The following is a 22,885-nucleotide window of genomic DNA, read 5'->3' as shown; positions in this document are numbered from 1 at the left end:
TTTCTTCAATCGATTTCATTGCAAACACCAAGACCCAACCTTACTAACTTGTTACTATTAATGCTCAGTTTGATGCTGGGCAATCTGCCAAGAATTCATATCCAAGGCCATTTTATAAATTTATTTTTAAAACTTTTTAATTTATTATTGGTTTATAATTGAATTGGAATAAAATATATATTTTTATTATTTTAATTTTTATCTATAAAATTGAAATGAATGAATATATGAATTTAAAAAATGTAAAAAAATATATATACTATATTTGAATGTGATTTAAAAGATTTTTTTAGGATTTGATTTTTAATTGAAAAATTACATGAACGTTATTATTAATTTAATAGAATCATTGTTTGTTTTTTTAAATTGAAAGAATATATTTGGGAATATCTCATGAACTGGAAGTTTGGAACTTGTGACTAATCGATTTTTGTTTAATATTTGTGAATATGCAGTTGTGTGTTGTGTAAGTTGGTTATTATTGTCCAATAATAATTTAATGCAAGCTAAAATATTAATTCAACCTTTGATAACAAACAACTTTTCATTTTGCAAACCGATAAACTAACTAAAAATATATTTAACTGATAAAATTTTACGTCGAAAATAATCGAGGATTATCACTTTTTTTTTTATTTTGAATTTTGCATTATCGTCAAGTACAAACAAAACAAAAATACAATTCAACTTTAATTTAATATTTTTTATATATTAAATTTATTTGTTTGTTTATTTATTTATTTATTTATTTAATTGTTGATATTGTAAATAATAAGTCATATGAGTGTTGTGTTTAACAAGTGATTTTAAGGTGATACATATAACCTACCCTTTCATCACCTCCTCCACATTACCACCCCTTTATTATTTTACTTAAAATTTTTCATAATATGTCCTACAACTGATAATCATACAAACAATTAATTAATTTTAAATCTTACATCAACATTTTAAATACCACATTTTAAAAATAACAAACAAAATAAAAAATAAATTCACAGTTTAATTTTTAATTTATCTCTAAAATTATAAAATACCAAATGAAAAATATAAATTATTAAGATTTAAACAATTTACGATATTTTCATAAATTATTATTTATTTATGAAAATAAAAAACAATAAAATTCATTGTGTCAAGTATATTAAATATTGGTTTATATTTTTATTTGATTGGCATAAACTGTGGCTTATTTTATTTATGCTAAAGTGTTTATTGCAACCACCACCACCAAAAGAGACCGACAATATTCAAACTCAAACACATCATAAAGTTTAATTTGCATTTGACAGAGACAATACATTTATACATATATAAAAGCACATAGAATTTCAAAATTTAAGTGTCTATATCGATATACAATATGGAAATTGATTCAATATATAATTGATTGAGAAAATTTCATCAAGCATGTTTCAAAACAATTTTAGATAAACGAATGATAATTTAAATTAATAAAATAAGAGTTTGACATAAATAGAAATGTACATATTAATTTAAAATTCAGTCAGTGGAAATTTCGATTTGTCTGGTTATAACGTCAAGAGTCTATCAAACAACTCGAGCACTTAACTGGTGATTTGGAATATTGACTTATGAGAAAATCATCATCATCATCATATACGAATTCATTGAAATGTGGTGTGCTTGATTATGCGAGATATTAGTTACTATCGTGTTGCATTGTTGCCATTGTTGCATTGACCACTGTATTTCTCCTCCCTCGTTTAAAACATCAACCACCGCAAATATTACCTTTTTCTCCCCTTCACCCCTCATTGTAAATACCATTTTCTCAAAAATCAATAATTCATTAAAAATATTAAATTATTATTTTCCCCTTATTTTTATTATTTTCATAATGAAATTACTATATTTATATAGAAAAATTATTGTTGTTTTATTAATGAATGAACTATAATAAATATTGGAAATATCTCTTGGGGTGTGACTGGAAAATTACACAATTTAACAGTTTATCATATTTAATAGCTATACATTGTATAAAACAAATATATATTATACAATTTTGTTTAACATGCAAATAATAATTGGAATTTATTAAAGAAAAAAAACATAACATTCATATTTTTATGAATACACTAAAATATTTATAATTGGCATAGAAAAACATTTTCAAATTGATGGATTGATTAGTCGAACAATTATGATAATTATGAAAAAATAAAAATTTACTACAGGCTTTTATGAAGATACAAAAAAAAATTAAAATCAATGACTTATTGAGGAGATTACTGTTAAAAGTCAAATTAAAAAAAAATATATGCAGCTTGATATGCATTGACTTGTTTTTATAGCAAATATTAGTAGACAAAAATTCTAGTAAAAAAATAGACACCTCATTATTTACATTTCACTATAAAATTAATAATCATATTATTAAAATTAAATAAATTAAACAAAATTTGATAGTTTTTAATAATTTTTTTCTATCTGTGTGTGATTAAATTTTTTCTTTATTTGTGTAGGTTTAAAAAAAAAAAATATCAAAAGTTTTGCATCTTCACTTTTCTGCAGATATACAAAGACCGTATACCTCAAAAAAAAAATACTAATTTTTGTCAAATATTATCGCGATAATTCCTCCTCAAACTAAAATAACAATATAATTTTTTGATTATTTTTATTTATTGTTATTTGCATAATTTACATATGAATAATATAAGAACAAATATATATGTATTATCATGACTAATAGTTAACTGATTGATGATTTAATTAATTGAATGATAATCAATTCAAGTGCTGAAATCCCTTGGGAATTTATATGTATATGTAGTGGAGTTTGTGTGGGGGTAGTGGTTGAGAGTACGTAAGCTCTTCCGGCAAATTGTCGGAAAGCTTGAAATTGCAAGCCCAGTTGTATACTGGTAATGTCCACTCTATAGTCAAATTGTAGTATAAAAAAGAGAATAATAAAAAGGGATAGAAATTCTAAACACAGAGTGAAATTGGAGAAAGATATGAATAGCAAAAGACGATATAGCATTGAATGAGAGAACCAGAGGACACGATCGATCAATCAAAATCCCTATATACTTCGAACGCCTAATTAATCAGTCAACTTTGACAGATTGAACTGTCTTGTATCTATATCATATTCATTGAATATTCAGAATATAATTAATACATTCCATTTAAATAATGCAACACTAAAAATAAAAAGAAAATAGACAAATTCAAAATGGTAGCTTAATTGTTATAGGATCATGTCAAGGGTCTGTTCAGCATGACTGAAACTTTGTTACAAAATTGCGGTTTATTTCATCACTGTCCATTTGTACTTGATACAAAAAAGAAATAAAATAAAAATACTAGACAAAAAGAAAAACAATAAATACAAAAAAACAAAACAGTCAGAACAAACGGTTTGTAATTTAACGCAAGGGGTTACTGAAGATGTTTGAAAGAGTTAAAAAAAAATAAAAAAAGAAGAGTCAGTTGACTGCTATCTAGATTAACGGCAGTTGCAAATTCAAAATCTCTTTGTAACAACTTCCTGAACTAACCCAAGCGTAATCCACTTTGAACCTTTTTTCTTTTTGATAAAAAAAAAAAGAACTAATTTTACACATCTTGCGTATTTTTCACAATATATTTTATTGTTTTTTCAATGATTATTATTTCGAAACACTGTACTTTTAATTTACCAGAGTATTGTCTTTTAAAAAAAAAATTTTTCAATTTTTTATTGAATTTTTTTAACATCCTTTATTCGTGTTCAAACCACAAGAGTTTGGTTAAACGTAAATTAGCTTAGCAGAGTCAAGTTGGTCACCAAAAAAAAAAAAAAAAATAAAAGACAATTAAAAATGAAAAATAGAGTAAAAAAGTAAAAAGGTTTGACCTATCATGATATGGGTGTCTCAGTTTCCAACGAAGGGTAATTGTGTTAAACTCTAGGGTGTTGGAAAATGCAAATGCCTCTCTAAATAAAATGTAAAATTTGTCTACCATTGTTTCATGTTGGTTCCCCAAGTCTAGTTAATTTTTGTCTCGTATATATTTCACATCGATTTAACATTTATTTTAATTACTATTCTATCATAAAAATGTAAAAAAATAAATTTAAAAAAAATCATTGAATCAAGTTTTAAATATGCACTTTATTAATTAAGTCAAGATTGTTTAATTGACCAACTAATTTAGTCTATAAAAGTTCATTTAATACAGTTAAACATTGTAGTCTCAATTTCACTCTCGACATATATACATGTATATAAACCATATTAACCACAAATTATCTCGGCATGAATTTAAACAAACCCCCGCATTGTATAATCAGGATGCTGTCGTTTAATGAATTATAGTAGTTTTTATTTTTATTTAAAATTATTTTTTTTAATAAGATGAATGAAAACCCACGCTAATTTTTATTTTACCGAATGAACGGATTCACAATAGGTCAAAAGATTATAATGATATATGTTGATGATGATGTAAAATACAATGTAATTTAATTATACTCAAATGGGGATGAGAAAAATTTAATCAAATCATTTACTAATTTTATGAAGAAAAATAACATTTATTTATAAACAACAAGGAAAATAGGACAAACTATTTAAAGCTTATTATAAAGTTGTTATAGTAATCCTTGGAGCTTATGTTCATTGAGAATAAATTTCGAGAACAAATTGATAATTTACTTTCTAAATACTAGAAAGTTGTAGAAAAATTAATTTTCGATATTTAAAGATTTAAAATAAAATGAATAATAATAATGAAAAAAAATTAAATATGGTAATTTAAGACATTTAAATGTAAATAAAGAAAAAAGGGTAATTTAATTTCTGGCATGGTTTTTGAAGAAAAAATATAGGTCATGCGAATATTCTCTTTTTTTTTTTTTGAGAATATAAAACTAGGCTAATTTGTTTGCATAAACAAAAAAAAATAGAACAATGCTTCGATGAAACCGGTTATAAGGCTATAAAGATATGAGTTTTTAATTAATTATCATTGGATTAGACACTGGCTATTCAAGTGGTCAGGTGGCTTCACATGATTTCAAGTTAAAATTATTTATTGAATAACTGATTTGAAATTTTTTCAGAATAAATATAAAACAATTAATAATTGAATCAATTTCATAATATAAATAAATTTATTTATTTATTTAATAATTTCCAATATTTATTTTTATATAAACAAAAATTTATACAAAAATTAATAATAATTTTTAATAATTTTGATAAATTATTTCAATTAATCAATAAGATATTTTTGATGTGAATATAAATAACATTATTATATTAAAGATATAATTTTATTTTTTTATAAATACTATCTTCAAGTACGAGTTCATTAGTTGTTACTAAAGACAACAAATTAGTCAGTAAAAAAAATTAATAATTATAATGATAAATAAAAAAAAATAAATTTAATTATTAATTTTTATATTTTATAATTTCAAATAATTTTACTGAATTCAAGTTATTTTAAATGAAATTAATTCAGTGACTTTATCAGTGCCTGAACCCTTTTTTTTGTTTTAATCAATAACGAGAATATTATCAACGAAAAATAATTAAAATTTTTGGAAAATAAATACATCAAGATAATGTAAAACACCAAACTGTTTGAATCAATTTCATATACAACAATTAATTACGTTTAAAATTATTCTCTTTACTATTGTCATGTTGAGTTTATCCCAAGTAATTTTACATAATACTCTATTATTAAAAGAACAATAATTAAACTATTAATTATATACTGAGTAAGTGGTGATATCAGTTTGCATATATACAACTATTTGTCAAACAAAAGTAACAATGAATCTATGATGAAATTGAAAAGTACAGTGTCTTGATCAATTAAACCAATAATAGACGACATGAACCAATTTATAGTTCAATCGATTTACTCAATAGAACTGTGTGTGTGTCTGGCTAGATTGTGAACCTCGAGGTCGCGACACAAACGCGAACGATGCTTCATTAAAGCAACCACCCATCAGGCAATCTCTGGTTTGGTCTCGATTAGATATCCCACAATTGTATATAGCCACCACCCACAAATATATATATATCGCACAGACAAGCCAAGATTCCAACTCTATGATTACAACTATTGTGATGCTTCAAACAAATTTAAAATTACACTCACCATTTATACCTTTAATTATTTTCAACCAATACCTCTCTCCCTTTCAAGACAGACAAATTAAAAAAAATCAAAAATAAAAAAAACAAATAAATAATAAAAAAATATTACTTGTTAAAACAATTAAAATTATTTCTTTGTTTTAATAAATTGAATTTTAACTAGATAAATATAAAATTAATTGTCAAATTTAAATTATAATTTATTCTAAATAAAAAAAAAATTAATTAAAAAATAATTCTATTAAATTTATATATAGATATTTACAAAGTAAAATTGATTAAATTAAATTATATAATAACATTAAATTAAGTTACATATAAATGTAGCAATAAATCTCAATTTAAATTCGTTGATTTAACGATTACTTTTTTATTTTTTTTTTTTATCAAATTAAAATTTCTCGTTAAAATACAAAGAATGTTTTTTTTTATCATTTAATAGGGCATGTTGATTACTCAAGATGATTATTTAATTGCTCGATTTACACGTCAACAATGTTTAATTTTTATTTTATTTTTTAATTCAAAAAGTTTTGATGTACATGCACGCGATATCAAGGCATTTTAGAATCTCAATATTCCGAGGATAATTTATTGACTCAAACATGCATGTATATATATTTATTTTATAATAATAATAATTTATATATGTGTGTGTGGTGTGTTTGAAAAATATTGCATGTTTTCTTCACACGCTTTGGACTATGCCTCAGTGACTAATCATCAAAGGAATCGATGCTAAAATGCAAAAGGTTAAACTTGGTAAAACTTGATTGTTAAATATTTTTAACTTGTCCAACATGTTGGCAAATGACTGATAAATAAAATTAGCTATACTTTTATACTAAAATAAAGATTTTATAATAAAAAATAATGTCTTTTACTTTTATTAATTAATTTTCATTATTTAAAGTTTATTTTTATGATTACTTTGATGTTTATTCAATCATAAACAAAACGTTTAAATTGTGAAATTTAATTTTTTAAATTTTTATATACTTTTTCTTTTGATTCTATTGAGTTATAAATTCGCCAACACCTTTCTCTCGTCTATATACATGAAAATCCATATTTTACGGAACAAAATTAATCGAAAATTTAATCTGTAAATTGAATTGGCTCATGAGAAAAGGGGTGTGTGTTCGATTTGCCAACAAATTGCTCCGATTTAAAATGAATTTATAATTGTCACTTTAAATAAAATATTATCTTTTTTTTTCTATAAATATCATCTGCTAGTACAAGTCCATCATTTGTTACGAAAAATATCAAATTAATCTTCAATTAAATCCTAATTACATAACAATCAATCAAAAAAAAATTTGTATTTTTTTTTTATTTATTTGTTGTTTATTTACTATGACAACTTGGCTGTTGTAAAAACCCGAAATAAATTCTGTTTGTGTTCAAATTCTGTTCAAAAGAAATAATGATAAAAAAAAAATTGTGCATTCAAGTAAATATTGCTTATTTCAAATCTTATTTTTCATTGCATTCCATGAAATATATCATAAAATCTGCTTTTACACTCGACATTTTTCTGCTATATATACATTTTTTTTTCCACAGCTTTTTACTCATCCATTTTATTCTTGGAGACCGTGATTTTTTTTATTTTTTTTTCTTTACAGGGAGTTCCGACATTTGACGTTTTTTTTTTTCTTATATATGTATTTTTTAATATTTATTTTTATTTGGTGAAAGTAGAGAGCTGGAAAACCTTCGAGGCATTTTTTCCGAATATTTTTTTCACGATGTGTTGTAATAGTTGTGGGCTGAGTTGACGGATATTGCGCGTCTTTTTTTACACCACGTCACCCAATCTCAGACACACGAGACTCATCGTCAAGTAATGCAAAAAAAAAAAAAAAAATTAAATAAAATAAGAAAAAGTATCAATAATAAAAAAATTTATCTCTTGAATTTATCCAAGTGATTTAATTGAAAATATTCATATAAAAAATCAAACAAAAATTAAATCAATATTCTTTTTTTTTTTTTTATGAATGAATCATAACTAAAATTTTGTTTGACCAATTAATTGGTTTAGATTAAAAAAAAATTGTACGTGCTTTAATTTAAAACAGTATTTTATTTTTTTTCAAATAATATATCAGTGATCCCCAAATTTCCGTCGACGTAAAATAAATTTTTATTTGAATTTTGTTTAGGTGCCTGGTACTGGTTGCTCTCCATTAACTTTATATATCAACTTTTGCAATCGTAGGCAAAAAAAAAAATAGAAGGGCTGATTTCTTTTTTTCTTTTACATTTAAAATCTAATATTTTTATTTTTTTATTTTCACCCTGTGTCGAGGTTTGTTGAATTTTTAGTAACACGAAAATACAGAGGGATGGAAAACAAAGTTTGTATATCTATATGATGATACATATTCAAGTAACCGTCTGACAGTAATTTGAGGGAAATAAGTATGTCCGGGAATTGTTGAAAATTGTATTTTCTAGTTTAAAATGGTGGTGCGAGATTATAACTTGAGTTTAACTCTAAAGGTATATATAATATATATGTATACCACCCTAGAGGCTACACGCGAAAGTGACACCTCTGTTAAGCGGTTTGATATTCACGGAAATTAACTTTGAGTTAGCGACAAGTTGACGACTTTACTATGCAAAAAGAGGAAAAAAAAATACTTAAACTATTTTATTAATATTTTATCTTTAATCTTACGTATATTATTTTTTTATATAATATGATAAAAGTTTTATAATTAATTTATCCTCAAAAAAATTAAGGTTTTTTTTTTTTTTTTGCTTGCTATTTTCATCTTGTAATTAATTTAAGAAAATTTTACTTTAAACTCTTGTTACAAAAAAAAAAAAAAAGTGTCATAAAAATAAAACTAAATTAAATTAATTGGATATTTTGTTGAAAGACAATGGAAGAGGCTTTCAAGAGAATTGTCTTGGATTGATGTTGAAAAAAAAAAATGAGTCAACCAATCCATTAAGCTATGTGTTAATATATATCTTTAAAAGTATAAACTTAACTTTGTAAATTTTGTTAAATAAAAACGAGGGATTAGATATGCTTTTTGAATTTTTAAAATTATGTAGCCTAAAATTAATTGAAAACAGTAGAATAATTTAAAATTAGGAATTATTCGAGATACATTTTTTTTTTTTTCAATTAATAAATTTAATAGAAAGCTTTGACGATAGAAAAAAGAATAATTTTAAACGTAATTAATTGTTGTATATGAAATTGATTCAAACAGTTTGGTGTTTTACATTATCTTGATGTATTTATTTTCCAAAAATTTTAATTATTTTTCGTTGATAATAATCTCGTTATTGATTAAAACAAAAAAAAGGGTTCAGGCACTGATAAAGTCACTGAATTAATTTCATTTAAAATAACTTGAATTCAGTAAAATTATTTGAAATTATAAAATATAAAAATTAATAATTAAATTTATTTTTTTTTATTTATCATTATAATTATTAATTTTTTTTACTGACTAATTTGTTGTCTTTAGTAACAACTAATGGACTTGTACTTGAAGATAGTATTTATAAAAAAATAAAATTATATTTTTAATAAAATAATGTTATTTATATTCACATCAAAAATATCTTATTGATTAATTGAAATAATTTATCAAAATTATTAAAAATTATTATTTATTTTTGTATAAATTTTTGTTTATATAAAAATAAATATTGGACAATAAAAAAAATTTATCTTATTTTATTATTGAATAAGTAAGTATAATCATCTGCCTCACAATGAATTTTTATTTCATCTCTATATATATCAAATTTGAATAATTAATTTTATTTCATCAATTTAAATATATATTACTAGTTTATTAATAATTCAGATCGATTGTCGAACGATATTATACATCAGGTCTTCGAAGCTAATTTAATATACGATGACAATGCCTCGACAATTATCTTCATCGAAGTCTCACCCGTTGGTTTATTTAAATTTTTTTCTCTTTTATTTTCAATATTGTTTTAATACTCTTGGCTGATGCTCAATTAAAGATCCCGTGCAATCTTTCGTATAGAGTTCGCTAAACTGTTTAAATTTTATATCGACAATCAGAGAACAAATGAACTAATAAAAGAAAAAAAAAATCTTCATTTAATATATTCTAATTGAGGGTCCGGATGGAAAAAAAAAAAAAGAAAAGAAATTTCAAATATAAAAGATTAATAAAAAAAAAATCAAAAAGCAATGTAACAGCATTTTTAATATACCTTTATTGCCTAAAACTTTTTTTTTTCTATTTTTTATCTACTTTTTAATTTGGAAAAGTTAAGACTACAATGAGAAGCTTTGAAATGAATGGTGTGAAAATATGTATATAGACTGTATATATACATATATGCCTAGTCAAGTTAAATACGAAAAAAGACACACTTTGTATGCAAGATATGCATTTCAGTCTGCACGGTTACGTTTCCTACTCCCATCCTCATTTCATTCATTTCTCGTATACTTTAACAGTGTGCAATCTGCTCCATATATATAATAATAAAAAAATTTCGTATTCTAGCTTACATCGTTTTTTTTTTTATCATCAATATTTTTTTCGTTATTCGTGCGTGTAAACGATCGTCGCCCTGTTAAAAAAAAATTATAAAAAAACAAAGAAATTGTCTACAATTTTAATCATAAAAAAAAATAAAAAATATATATTTTTCATTTCATTTCAATTTAAATGCACATTTTTAAAAAATTTTTTAATAAATAAAAATTATTATATAATAAATATAATTATAATAATAATGAAAAATTTAAATTTTTTAAAATAAAATGTAACATATATTTTTTTATAATGAAAATTGGTATTGCGTGTTTAAAAACTTGCAATGCCAATAATAAAAAAAATTAAAAAATAAAATACAAACGACACAGACAATTATCGCATTCTTGAGTTGAAATAATTCAACAAGTTTTTCTCAAGAAATTTATACGATTGTATATCGCGATAGAATTCAAGGCGTTCTGATCTTTAGCGATTGGCTTTAATATGGTCGATAAGGAAGACATATACACGTCTTGGATACCAAGAACAACCATCAACAAAAATAATCAAGTATAAAGCAGGTGTGTTACATGAAGCAGGTGAAGTACATCAAGAAATTGCAAACCCATAAAAAAAAAAAATTTATATCGAAACATCATTGAGGTCACCAACCTCATTTCAGTATTTTATTTATCACAAAAAAATAAAAAAAAATAAATATAACAATTAATTATAAGAATAAAAAAAATAAAAATCAATTTTATAATTATTTAACTATTTTTTTTTGTTAATTATAAATAATTTAAATTTATTTAAGTCTTGCCATTCAATTGAATAATAACTGTTTTATATTTTTATATATAATTCAGAACAAACGGGAATTTTTTTTTTTCGCGTTTGTAAATTAAGACAAAAAATACGCAATTTTTTTGCAAAAACAAAAATAGAAAAAAATTTATAATAATAATAGGAAAGTTTATTTATAAAGAAAAAAAAAAAAATAGTATTTTTTAGCATTGAACTGTGAACCAGGAAAACGTCTGTTCACACGCGATACAGTTGAGCAATTATCTCCGGTAATTTAACCGAGTGAGAAGAAATTATGTACCGTTATTTAAAAATTCTACAAAAAATTTTACTGAAAATTATAAAATTGGTATTTACATTATTACTATTATCATCAATAAATAAAAATAATATATTATTCTAATTTTAATTATCTAATTGATAATTTTATTTTTGGTTTGATATTTATTTTTGATTGTTCATCAAATATTTGTTCAAATATAAGAAGACACAGATTTTTTAGACAGTCATAAATATAGATAAAATTCAAATAAGTTGTACAAACAGGAAGTATATTTTTTATTCACACGAAATCGCTTTGAAATACCATTTGTAAATTTAGGAGAATTAAAGAGACAAAGATGGACTTGAACAAAGTGACTAAAATCCGCTTTAAAACTATTTTAAAAATTTATTTTTCAATTTTTTTTAGTTAAAGGTAGTTGTTGTAGAAACTGTGGAATTATTTAACACAAAATAGTTGGTGGTTTTACAATGAAACTTGAATTTATAAAAGTGAAAAAAAAAATAAAACAATATAAGTTAATCAATTGCAAATAAAAAAAAGGTGCCAAGTGAATACCAAGCTATAGATAATAATATTTAATTTTAAATTTATATCATTCTTAGACACAAAATGTATTATATAAAATAAAAATCATAGTTGAGAATAAAAATACGTCATGTCATGGAACAATATACGTCTGGGTATTTCGTTGAAGAGTTGAAATGTACGCAATCACATTTCTTGGATATGGTGTAGAGAGTTTTAAAGATTCGGTTCACATAGTCCAAGAAAAAACCATCGTAGTATATATAGTACTCTCATCTCTGCCCACGGATTTCCGTGCTCAGCTTTAACAAGTACTCGCGCGACCGACAAGAGACGAGAAAGTCAAGGTATATATGTATAAAAAAAAAAATAAAAAAATAAATCCTCTTTTACTCCATTTCCTCAATATATTCAACGAGTAAAATGTAACTTTAGTATTCAATTTTTATATGCATTTTTTTTTTTAAATATATAAAAAATATCATATAGTAAAACTGATTTAAAACTTGTCATTATTTTCAATAAATAAATTCACTGATTTTACAAAAAAAAAAACACAACTTTTTCATTATACGTCAATGAAATTATAAGCCACATTTTTGATAACACTGAGTTCATAAATTTTAACAACAATTAACTTTTATTTTCACGTTTTTTTTAATTATGAAAAATTAATTTTTATTATTTGTCAACTTGATTATTAAGTTGAGTAATAATGTCATGAAAATTATAACAATTATATAAGTGTGAAGGTTGATTAATTAGTTGTCAAGTAAATAAATGTTAATTATTTTGTTCCATTTAAAAATATACTTTGATATACAAAGTATACACAAACAAACAACAGATGGTATTTAAAATGTATTAAATATATAATTAATTTTAAAATATAAATTAATGATGTGAATGATTTAACAATGTTTGTCACTATTTGAAATATAAACTTTACGTTAATCCTGAATATTTTTAGTATATATATTTAAAACGTGGGATTGTGCATCTGTGGGACCTTGAGGGTAGTGTAAAACTTTGTAATTAGGCCGTGAGTTTTGACGCTATATAGGCGCTAATGAAACCCCTGACGTGTTTCAAGAATTTCAACATATCTCATGATCTCATTGCTATCATAAATAATGATAAAAGTTTATTTATTTAAAAAAAAAAAATACTCATTATTACTTCAAAATTAATTTTAAATTTTTTTTTTTTCCTCAATTAAAATTATCATCTAAAGCTTTAATTTAATTTAAAAAAAAAATCATATATAACGAAAATTAAAATTTTCAATACTCCGGTGGGTTATGTGCAATTATTAATTAGTGTAATTTTTTTTTTTTTCAAATAAAACGTTGTTGTTTAGTCACAACACTACGAAATTTTATCATAAACATATGTTCATCTGTGTGAGTGAGACGAACTAAGCAGGGCTGCCAACACTGCGAGTCGAATCTCCACAAAACATGATTTTTTGGGTTCCAATGTAAATCGGGAAAAAAACAGCCACATCAAATTTTTCTATTAGAATTCTAATAACTCCGTGAGTTTTGAAAATATCGTTTTCAAAATAGCGGCGATTTAAAGATAAAAATAAAAGGAAACTTTTAATTAGTCGGTGCAAATCGATCACGCTTACAGATAAAAAGTTATTTAATATTTAAAAAAAAAAAGAAAAAAAGGTTTTTAACATTTTTGGCTCTGGCAACTTTAATAATTATTTGAGAAAAAATCGAAAATATACAAATTAAAGAGATTGAAAATACGCTTCTTTTGGTTCTAACACGAAGTGTCTTTGACAACTTTACTTAAGAAATGAAAGCGTTTTTTAATTTTCGGTAGACAAATCCAATACGTAGGTGATGCGAAGTGTCCCACCTACGTAAAAATAAAATCAATTTTTTTTTTTCGAATTATTACTATGCTGTTATATTTGATATTTCCAAAATTAAAAAATAGTTCTTTATATAGCAAGATTTAGAATTTAAATAAAAATTAATTTTGATAAATTATTGTAATAATAGTGATCATAAAAAAAAATTCTTTAGAGTCTAAGATTATTTAAAATTAATTTTAATAAAATTTGTATTTGTATTTGAGAAAAAATCTAAAATATACAAATTAAAGAGATTTAAAATACGCTTTTTTTGGTCTTAACACGAAGTGTCTCTGACAATTACTTAAGAAATGAGAGCGTTTTTTAATTTTCGGTAGACAAATCCAATACGTAGGTGACGCGAAGCGTCCCACCTACGTAAAATACTTGTATATATATTTTTTTGTTGTTGTTTTATAGAACCTCATAGACAACAAGTTCAAAAATAATTAACAATTATTTTTTTGTTTGTCAATGAGAAGTTTATTACTATAAATTTTAGTGAAAAAAAAATTAAATTACTCACCGGAATGTCCACCAAATATTGAAGCACATTGTATTAAGCCAAAAGAAAGCAGCAAGGAAAAAGAAGTGCGTCAAAATTGCTGAAACAGACATGAAAAAAAATTAATAAATTATTAGTTATTTATTATTATTGATAACAAAAATAATGTAAATTTTTTTTAAATAAAAATCATGATATACTTTGTGATGTAAAAATTTTGATAATTCAATTAGATAGTTTTCCATCTCATTGGAATATATGGATGATAAATCATAAAGCTAGATGTTCTATATATTAAAATGCCCAATTTCTTACAAGACGCGACACGATCAGAATAATTCATCAGGATATTCACCGAGGTACATTGAAGCGAACGAAAACTTTTGACGCTGACGTTGGGCTTTGTGCTATTTCAAACTCTAAAGACCATCAGCGTGTCTCTTTCTCTTTTATGATCGGCTTTTGTATATACAACACAAAACGATGATAAACTTTTGTGGCAACTTATATACATAAACATTAAAAATGTATGTATATATTATTTGACATTAACAAAAAAAAAAAATAAGAGACGACGATTGTGAGGTAAAAAAAAATTGGAAAAAATAAAAGAAAAAACGACTAGAGTATAAGGATGGAAGCCTGAAAATTGTTCATAAATTTCTGATAGAATTGTTAACCTTTGTCTTTCGAAAATTACCCTAGCTATTATATGGTTTTTTTTTTTTTTTTCCTTCGATTACCTTTCTTATTTTATGAATGAGTGATAATACAACTCACCCTCTACTTTAAAAATTCTTTTTTTATTTTTTAAATAAATATTAAAACTTGATAACAAACAGAGTTTAAAAAACCAGTGTTTTTTTTGTCGTAATTTTAAAACTATTTCAAGGACAGATGAATATTTAAGGTCACAATGAAACTGTTAAAATTAATCATCAAAAAAACAGAAGAGATAACTAGAGGATTTAAATTTTGTATGATATATTGGTTCATGGTTTAATTGTTATAGAAAAATACATTTTGAAGAATGAGACAAAGTACATGTGACGGTTTGAGACACGTGCTAAAAATATGTATATTATTTCTGATCGAATTGAACACCTGATTATATATTAAGGTACAACAATTTTTTCGAAAAAATAAATAAATAATATTTCCATAACGCAGTTATCGTAAAAAAAAAAAAATGAATAATTTACTATCTGCAAATGTTTAATAATAAAATACATTATTAACTTCAAAATGTAACGAAAATAAATATTTTCTTTTGTCTGCAAATATTATTAAATTTATTTGATAATTTATATCTATTTTTATTTATATTTATTTGTCATGTTTAGTTTAATAATTTTTATGAAAACCTAATTGTTGTATTATTTTTTTTTTTTTAGTATTTATGACAGTCACATGTTATATGTCAATAATAAAAAAAAAAAAACAAATACAATTATAAGCACGTGATGTGTGATTACCCTTTAAATTTTTTTTTCATACAAAAGAAGTAGTTTAATTCACTGAAACTGAACAGACAGTCAAAGTGGAAGAACATAATTAGAGATAAAATTAAAAACTGTATTTTTAAAATAATCTGATACAAAATATATATTTTATAAATATTTATAAACTGAGCTCAACAATGTAAAAATTTTTTAATGTAAATAAAAAAATAATTTAATCTTCAAATTTCTTATCAATTTGGGACAGACAATTCTTAAAGAATCATCTTTATTTTACGTCACTAATTTTATGATACTTTTGCTTGTACTTTTTAATTGTAAATAAAAATTTAAATTAAATATTAACGTATTAAAAAATTTGGTTATGTAACATTTTATTTGATGAAAAAAAAAAATTTTTATCACATTTTCCATGATAATTTTTATTTGACATTTTAGAAAACTATTTTTTAATTTATAAACTAATGAATGAGACACTGAAAATTGAAGTAAATGAATAAATATAGTTTAATAATGATAAAAAAAAATTCTCAGCTTAATAATTGTATTATTTTATTTTTTTTAATTTTTACTCGCAGTGTGAACAAACAGTTTGACTAGGTAAATACTTTATCACAAAGTAAAGCCATTTTGATGAAGTGTCGTAAAAACAAACCGAAGGTGAGTAACCCCCGCACCCAAATACATATCAAGTCGCAAATCTTTTTTTTTTTTTTATTTTAGTAAGCAATTGGCCGTGTCTTGATCTGGAAGCATCATTTAATTTTTAACCATGAATAATAAATGTGAGTTTTTTTTAAAAAAAAAAATAAATAACCCTGGTAGAAACTACATATATTAATTGAAAATATTAATTATTCTAGTCGACATAAAAATTGTAAATAATTTATTTATTTATTTTGGCTTATTTACATTATATAAATCAGAGGAATGTGTATATTTTTTTTTCAATTTAAAACTGATAAATTTTGATTATTTATTTAATATTTAAATTTAAATATTTCAGTGGTTCGTATGATTTTGATGGGTTTTGCTTGTTCAACTGTTCCTTCAATGTGCAGATCAACAGAAAAAATAAATGTTCGAAGAATGACTGATGACAATATTTATGACATGAATCAAATGTCAATCAATCTACTAAATGTGACAATATTTTTTTATAAAATTTCAATTTTAAAATATATTTATAAATATAAATTTCTATTTTTTTAAATCAATTTTAGATTATAGTTAATAATGAAAGACAGAGGTTTGCTTATTCACCATTTGGTTTCGGTGAATTACTGACAGTTGCAGCAATGTATTCATTAAATAAAACTCAAAAAGAATTTTTAAGAGTAATACAAGTACGTGATCAAGAACCATCTATTACTTATACGTTAATTGACAATTATTACAAGGTAAATGGATAAAAATATAAATAAATATATACACATTTAAAGGAAAGAAAAAAAAAAATTGTAAATATAAAATTTAAAATGTCAATTAAAACACAAAAATTAACCTCAAAAATAATAGCTAAAGAAAATTATTTAAATGTTAAATTAATATTTTTTATAAAATTTTAGGCATCGCGTCAGATAAGCACATCCGAATTTAACACAGTCAAATTTTACACATTAATTAAACACATAAAAATTAACACATATTTTATTATTTTATTTAAACGTTCAAGAATTACACATAAATAAATAAACACATTATAATTAAACACACATTATTTTACACATCGATTATTTCATATTTTTGAGTTACACATTATAGAATTTGAGTTACACATGATATTTAATATTAGCTTGCGAGTTACACATGAAGTATAATACATACCGGTAAAGAAGGTTTTACCTTGCAGTTTTATTCTGTCGATACAACCTGGGGAATTTTTTACACGTAAAATGCCTTTAAGAAATTCCCCAGATTTCATCGACAAGGTAAAAGTGCAAGGCAAAACCTTCTTTACCGGTGTGTAACTCGATCATATGTATTATATTACATGTGTAACTCGCAATCTAATATTAAGGAGGTTATGCACAAATTCATTGCGGGTGTTGCGGGGCGCTTCTGACGTCACAGACAAAACTGAAATCTGGCTACACTGTAAAAAAATAAAGTGAAAAGCGCCTGCGCCCCGTATACAATATATGGGATTGCGGGTATGTGTGTGTGTTTGAACATGCCATACGTTGCCACATCTAATTTTTGTAAAGTTTATAATTAATTTCTCATTAATTGACCGATCAACATATGAAAATTTTTCGCGCAATTAATAAAACTCGGTTTCTAGTACATGTGTGATTTTTTTCAAGACTTTTTCATCATTTTTTCTATCCGAAAAAAATTGTTGAAATCTCCATAAGAGCCAATGTTAAATATTATTTTCAATAATTAATTACAAAAAATTTAACCGATCAACATAAGAAAATAATTATACCGTTGTATTCAGAAGGAAAAGATCTACTTGTGTACAAAATTTCAGAACATTCTCATCATTTTTTTATAAACAAGAGTAATTTCTGCATAACCTCCTTAAATATCATGTGTAACTCAAATTCTATAATGTGTAACTCAAAAATATGAAATAATCAATGTGTAAAATAACGTGTGTTTATTTATTTATGTGTAATTCTTGAAAGTGTAAATAAAATATGTGTTAATTTTTTATGTGTTTAATTAATGTGTAAAATTCAACTGTGTTAAATTCGGATGTGCTTATCTGACGCGATGCCAAATTTTAATTTAACATATTAATTATTTCTAATAAAATTTCTTTTTTTTTTTTTTTGTTTTTTTTTTTTACTGTGTATAATTGTTTTTGATTTTTTTTTTCTTAAATTTAAATTAAAATTATTTATTTATTATTTTTACTTTAAATATATGTTATTATTAAACAGCAATATAATAATGATAAAAAATATTTTCAAATGAAAAGTAATAATGCAATCATTGCAAAAATTGATCCATATGATCCATATGATTTTGAGGATTCTAATATTGCTAAGATAATAAGCCTAGAAGAATTCAATGAATATGAAAATGCTAAAAAAATTAATGCATGGCTTAGGGAAATAAGCAATAATCGTACTGATAAACTTACAGGTAACTTTTATTAATTTTTGATAAAATAATAATTTTAATTAATCATTTGAATTTTTTATGATTTTTTTCAGATAGTAGAGTATATTCACGTTCAAAATTAATATTTTTAAATGTTATGTATATAAGTGGTACTTGGTCTATACCATTTGATCCACAATTGACAAGAAAAAAACCATTTATTTTATTTAATACTCAAAAAATTTATCATCCAACAATGCATAGAAAAGGTCATTTTAATTATAGTGAATTGACTGATATTAATATTAAAGCTAAAATAGTACAAATTCCTTTTAAGGTAAGTCTATTAAATTTTACTTTGACAAATAATTTGTTTATTTTTTTTTCTTTTATAGGTTATATCTGGCAAACAAGTATTTATGTTTGTTATACTACCATTTGGTACTGGTAAATTTTCAGATATTGAAAGAAATATTAGAAGAATTACAGTCGGTAGATTGTTTAATTGTACATTAGAAAAAATTAATTTATATCTTCCAAGATTTAATTTTGAGGTTACAAATGATTTAACAGAAATTTTAAATGAGGTAATTATAAAAGAACAAAAAAGGACAATTGAATGGTATCTTTAATAATTATTTATTTATCTAAGATGAATATTCATGAAGCATTTACTGAACACGCTATGTTTAATATACATCAAAATAATCCTGGACCACTTACATATGCTTATCAAAAAGTATATTTTAACGTTCATGAAAATGGAAGTAGTGACGAAGTACAAACAGAAGTTCAAGGTTAAATAATTGATAATGTATATATTTACCAATACTGTTTATTTATTTATTTTTTTTTAAATTATAACTTATTATTTTTTTATTAGATGAACATGACGTAACGTACGAGGATGATGAAAATTATAAAGAATTTTTTGTGAAAGAAGAATTTTTAGTTGTTGTTGCTAATGAAGATTTTATGTTTCTAACAGCTAGAGTAGGATTTCCTTCACTATATTAATTTAGAAAAATAATTAAATTAAAAAAATTATAATTTATAGATAAAGAAATGTATATGTATGAATGATTTATAAATGTTTAACTGTGATTGTCCATAAATAAATAATTTAAAAAACTGATGTAAATAAATAAAAAAAAAAAAAAATAGTTTAAGAAAAAATTGTTTGTTTTTTTAGTGAATAATTTTACATAATTGTTGATTATGTAAAATTATTATTATTTATAAAGAATTTATGAAATCACGTGGGTTGATAAATAGAATGGGGTAAAATTTTTTTGGATAGATGGCGACGACACTAATTTGAATCAATATTTGATTTCTCATATATGTAAATATTTTATTTTTTTTTTATTTCGACTGGATATTTATTTACTTTGTTGATTATCTTAATTATTTTTTTTTTTATTAAAATGTTCATTTTGACACGTAATCGTATATAACTGGGTCGTTTTTTTTTTTAATTTTTTTTTTTTTGTGTTTTAATAAGTCTATATGTGGTTTTACGTTATCTCAAAATGATTATTTCATGAGGTGAGCACGTGATTTTTTAAATTTAGCTATGTTTGTTTAACAAAAAAAAAATTATATGTTAAATTTGGAATTAAAATAAGTTTTTTGAGGTAGTCAGTTGAGCGGTTAAATCCTGGTATGGTGTTATTAGTGTGAAAAAGTATGAAGAATATATTTAAAATTAAAATTAATCATTATAAAATTAATTGAAGAATAGTAAAATATAAACATAATGATTTAATGACTATTTTAAATTTGCAAAAAATTATGACAACAGTATATATCATAGGATAAATAAATAAATATTTCATTTAACAATTTATTTATTTTTTTAAATTTACTTTTATCATACATCTTGGATAAATTTAAAATTAATTAATTTAAAAATAAATTTATTAGTCATCGTATTGTAATGACTCAATGTTATTATTATTTCAAATTTAATTTTTTTAATATTAATCTTTCAAATATTGTATTAAATGTTTATTTATTTTTATTTTATTATTTCAATTTATTATTATATATTATTAATTTAATAGTTATTATAAATCTTGGATAAATACTTTATTTATTTTGTAAAGTTTTATAAAGTGTTTTAGTTGATGTATTAAATTATTTTTAAACAATTTTTTAATATTATAAAAGTGACTATATAAAATGTTACATTCTGTTATTGTGAAATAATATGGCAAAAACAAAACCTGACACTTGATATTAATATTCAACAAACAAATGATAATAATAAAATGTTTAAAACAAAATTTAAAAATAAACATTTTACATTGGCTTTAAATCATCAAGTTATAAAACTATTTTAATAAATAAATGTCATGAAAATAATTAAAATTCAATGAAACAAGGAAAATAAATAAATTGTGATTGTAAATTTTCATAAAAGTTAATGCATCTATACACTTTATTATTCATTTATTAAAAATAATGCATTAATATTAATAAAATTATAAAAAAACTGAATATAAATATATTTCATTTGATATTTAATAAATAGTGATTATAATTTCATTAATAAAAATGTATTAATTTTTATATTATAGTATGAACATTTTATATATAAAGTGTAAAAATATAGGAATAATAAAATATTATATCACGAGAGAATATAGAGTGCAACCGAGTGAGAAACACGTTATCGAATACCAAGCAACTCCATGATGGTGTGGCTATTTTATATTATGCACGTTTGAACCGTGAAAGAAAAAAAAAATAAATAAATATATACATAAAAAACACCTGGATGTACCGTGACGGACAAAACAACTCATAGAATGCGGAAAAATACGTTGATTATAATTTTTTTTACTATTTCTTATCAACTTGTTTTTAGCTTCATAAAAAAAAAATAGATCTTTAGAAAAAAATAAAAAAAATCACTTGAAAACTTTATTACGTATTGTCTTTTAATTATAGGTTTAATATTTCTTAAATATATTATTTATATTTTCAAATTTTTATTGTAAAATATAAAAAATTTTTTCTTATTTTTTTTGTTTCATTTTTATTGAAACTATAAAAAGGGTATTTTTATTATCAAGATGAGGATATAAAATTATGCTTTTTTTTATTTTTTTCTTGTTACTGTGTTAGGTGGAAAAATAAAAAAACAATTTTTATCACATGTTGTACATGATTGTTATCACTTTGAGTGTTTATTTCAGAAGAGACGTATTAAATTTATCTGGTAAAATGAAAACTCAATTTTCTGCAGGCATATGCAGTTTTAATATTATTTATTTTTTTATTTTTCTATCACTGAATAATTGACGTGAAGAAAAATAATAAAAAAATAAACGAAAATAAAAGAAAAAAAAGGAAAAACTAACTCCACCACAAAACAATAAGAAATAAATTATTTAAACAAAAAAAATTAAAAAAAAATATGATAAAAAAATTTTCTTTAAATTCACAGTCGACGAATTCCTTTGACTTTGTTCTTTCATTGTTGCCAAAGTCCTTTTGGAATTATATTTCATATATTTTTTTTTTTATATTATTCATTTCGTTTTTTTTTTTTTCTCTCCCTAGATTCAACTCATCGAAACATTACTTTTTCATTTTTTTCTTTAATTTATTTTTCCTCTCCCAGTATTTTAAATTTTCTTCATCATTTTTTCTTTTTATATAAGAAAATAAAACCTTTGACGAATTTGTAAAGTGGATTAAGGACAATGGAGTTGTAAAAGATAAAAAAAAATATGAA

The 22,885-nt window shown here is 22.8% G+C and overlaps 1 protein-coding gene across 1 annotated transcript in view; it reads right to left on the bottom strand.

Moving 5' to 3' along the window:
* Positions 1-22,885, bottom strand: part of LOC122857292 (probable G-protein coupled receptor Mth-like 1) — a 70,434-nt gene that overhangs the window by 27,541 nt on the left and 20,008 nt on the right. Inside the window, exon 4 of the mRNA XM_044159391.1 lies at positions 14,648-14,726. Coding sequence (XP_044015326.1) covers positions 14,648-14,726 — 79 coding nt within the window. The remainder of the gene's footprint in view (positions 1-14,647; positions 14,727-22,885) is intronic.

This window comes from Aphidius gifuensis, linkage group LG5 (assembly GCF_014905175.1).
Source record: "Aphidius gifuensis isolate YNYX2018 linkage group LG5, ASM1490517v1, whole genome shotgun sequence".
NCBI classification, from domain to species: domain Eukaryota; kingdom Metazoa; phylum Arthropoda; class Insecta; order Hymenoptera; family Braconidae; genus Aphidius; species Aphidius gifuensis.
Note: the sequence above shows the minus strand (reverse complement) of the source record. Positions and strands in the feature narration are given on the sequence as shown.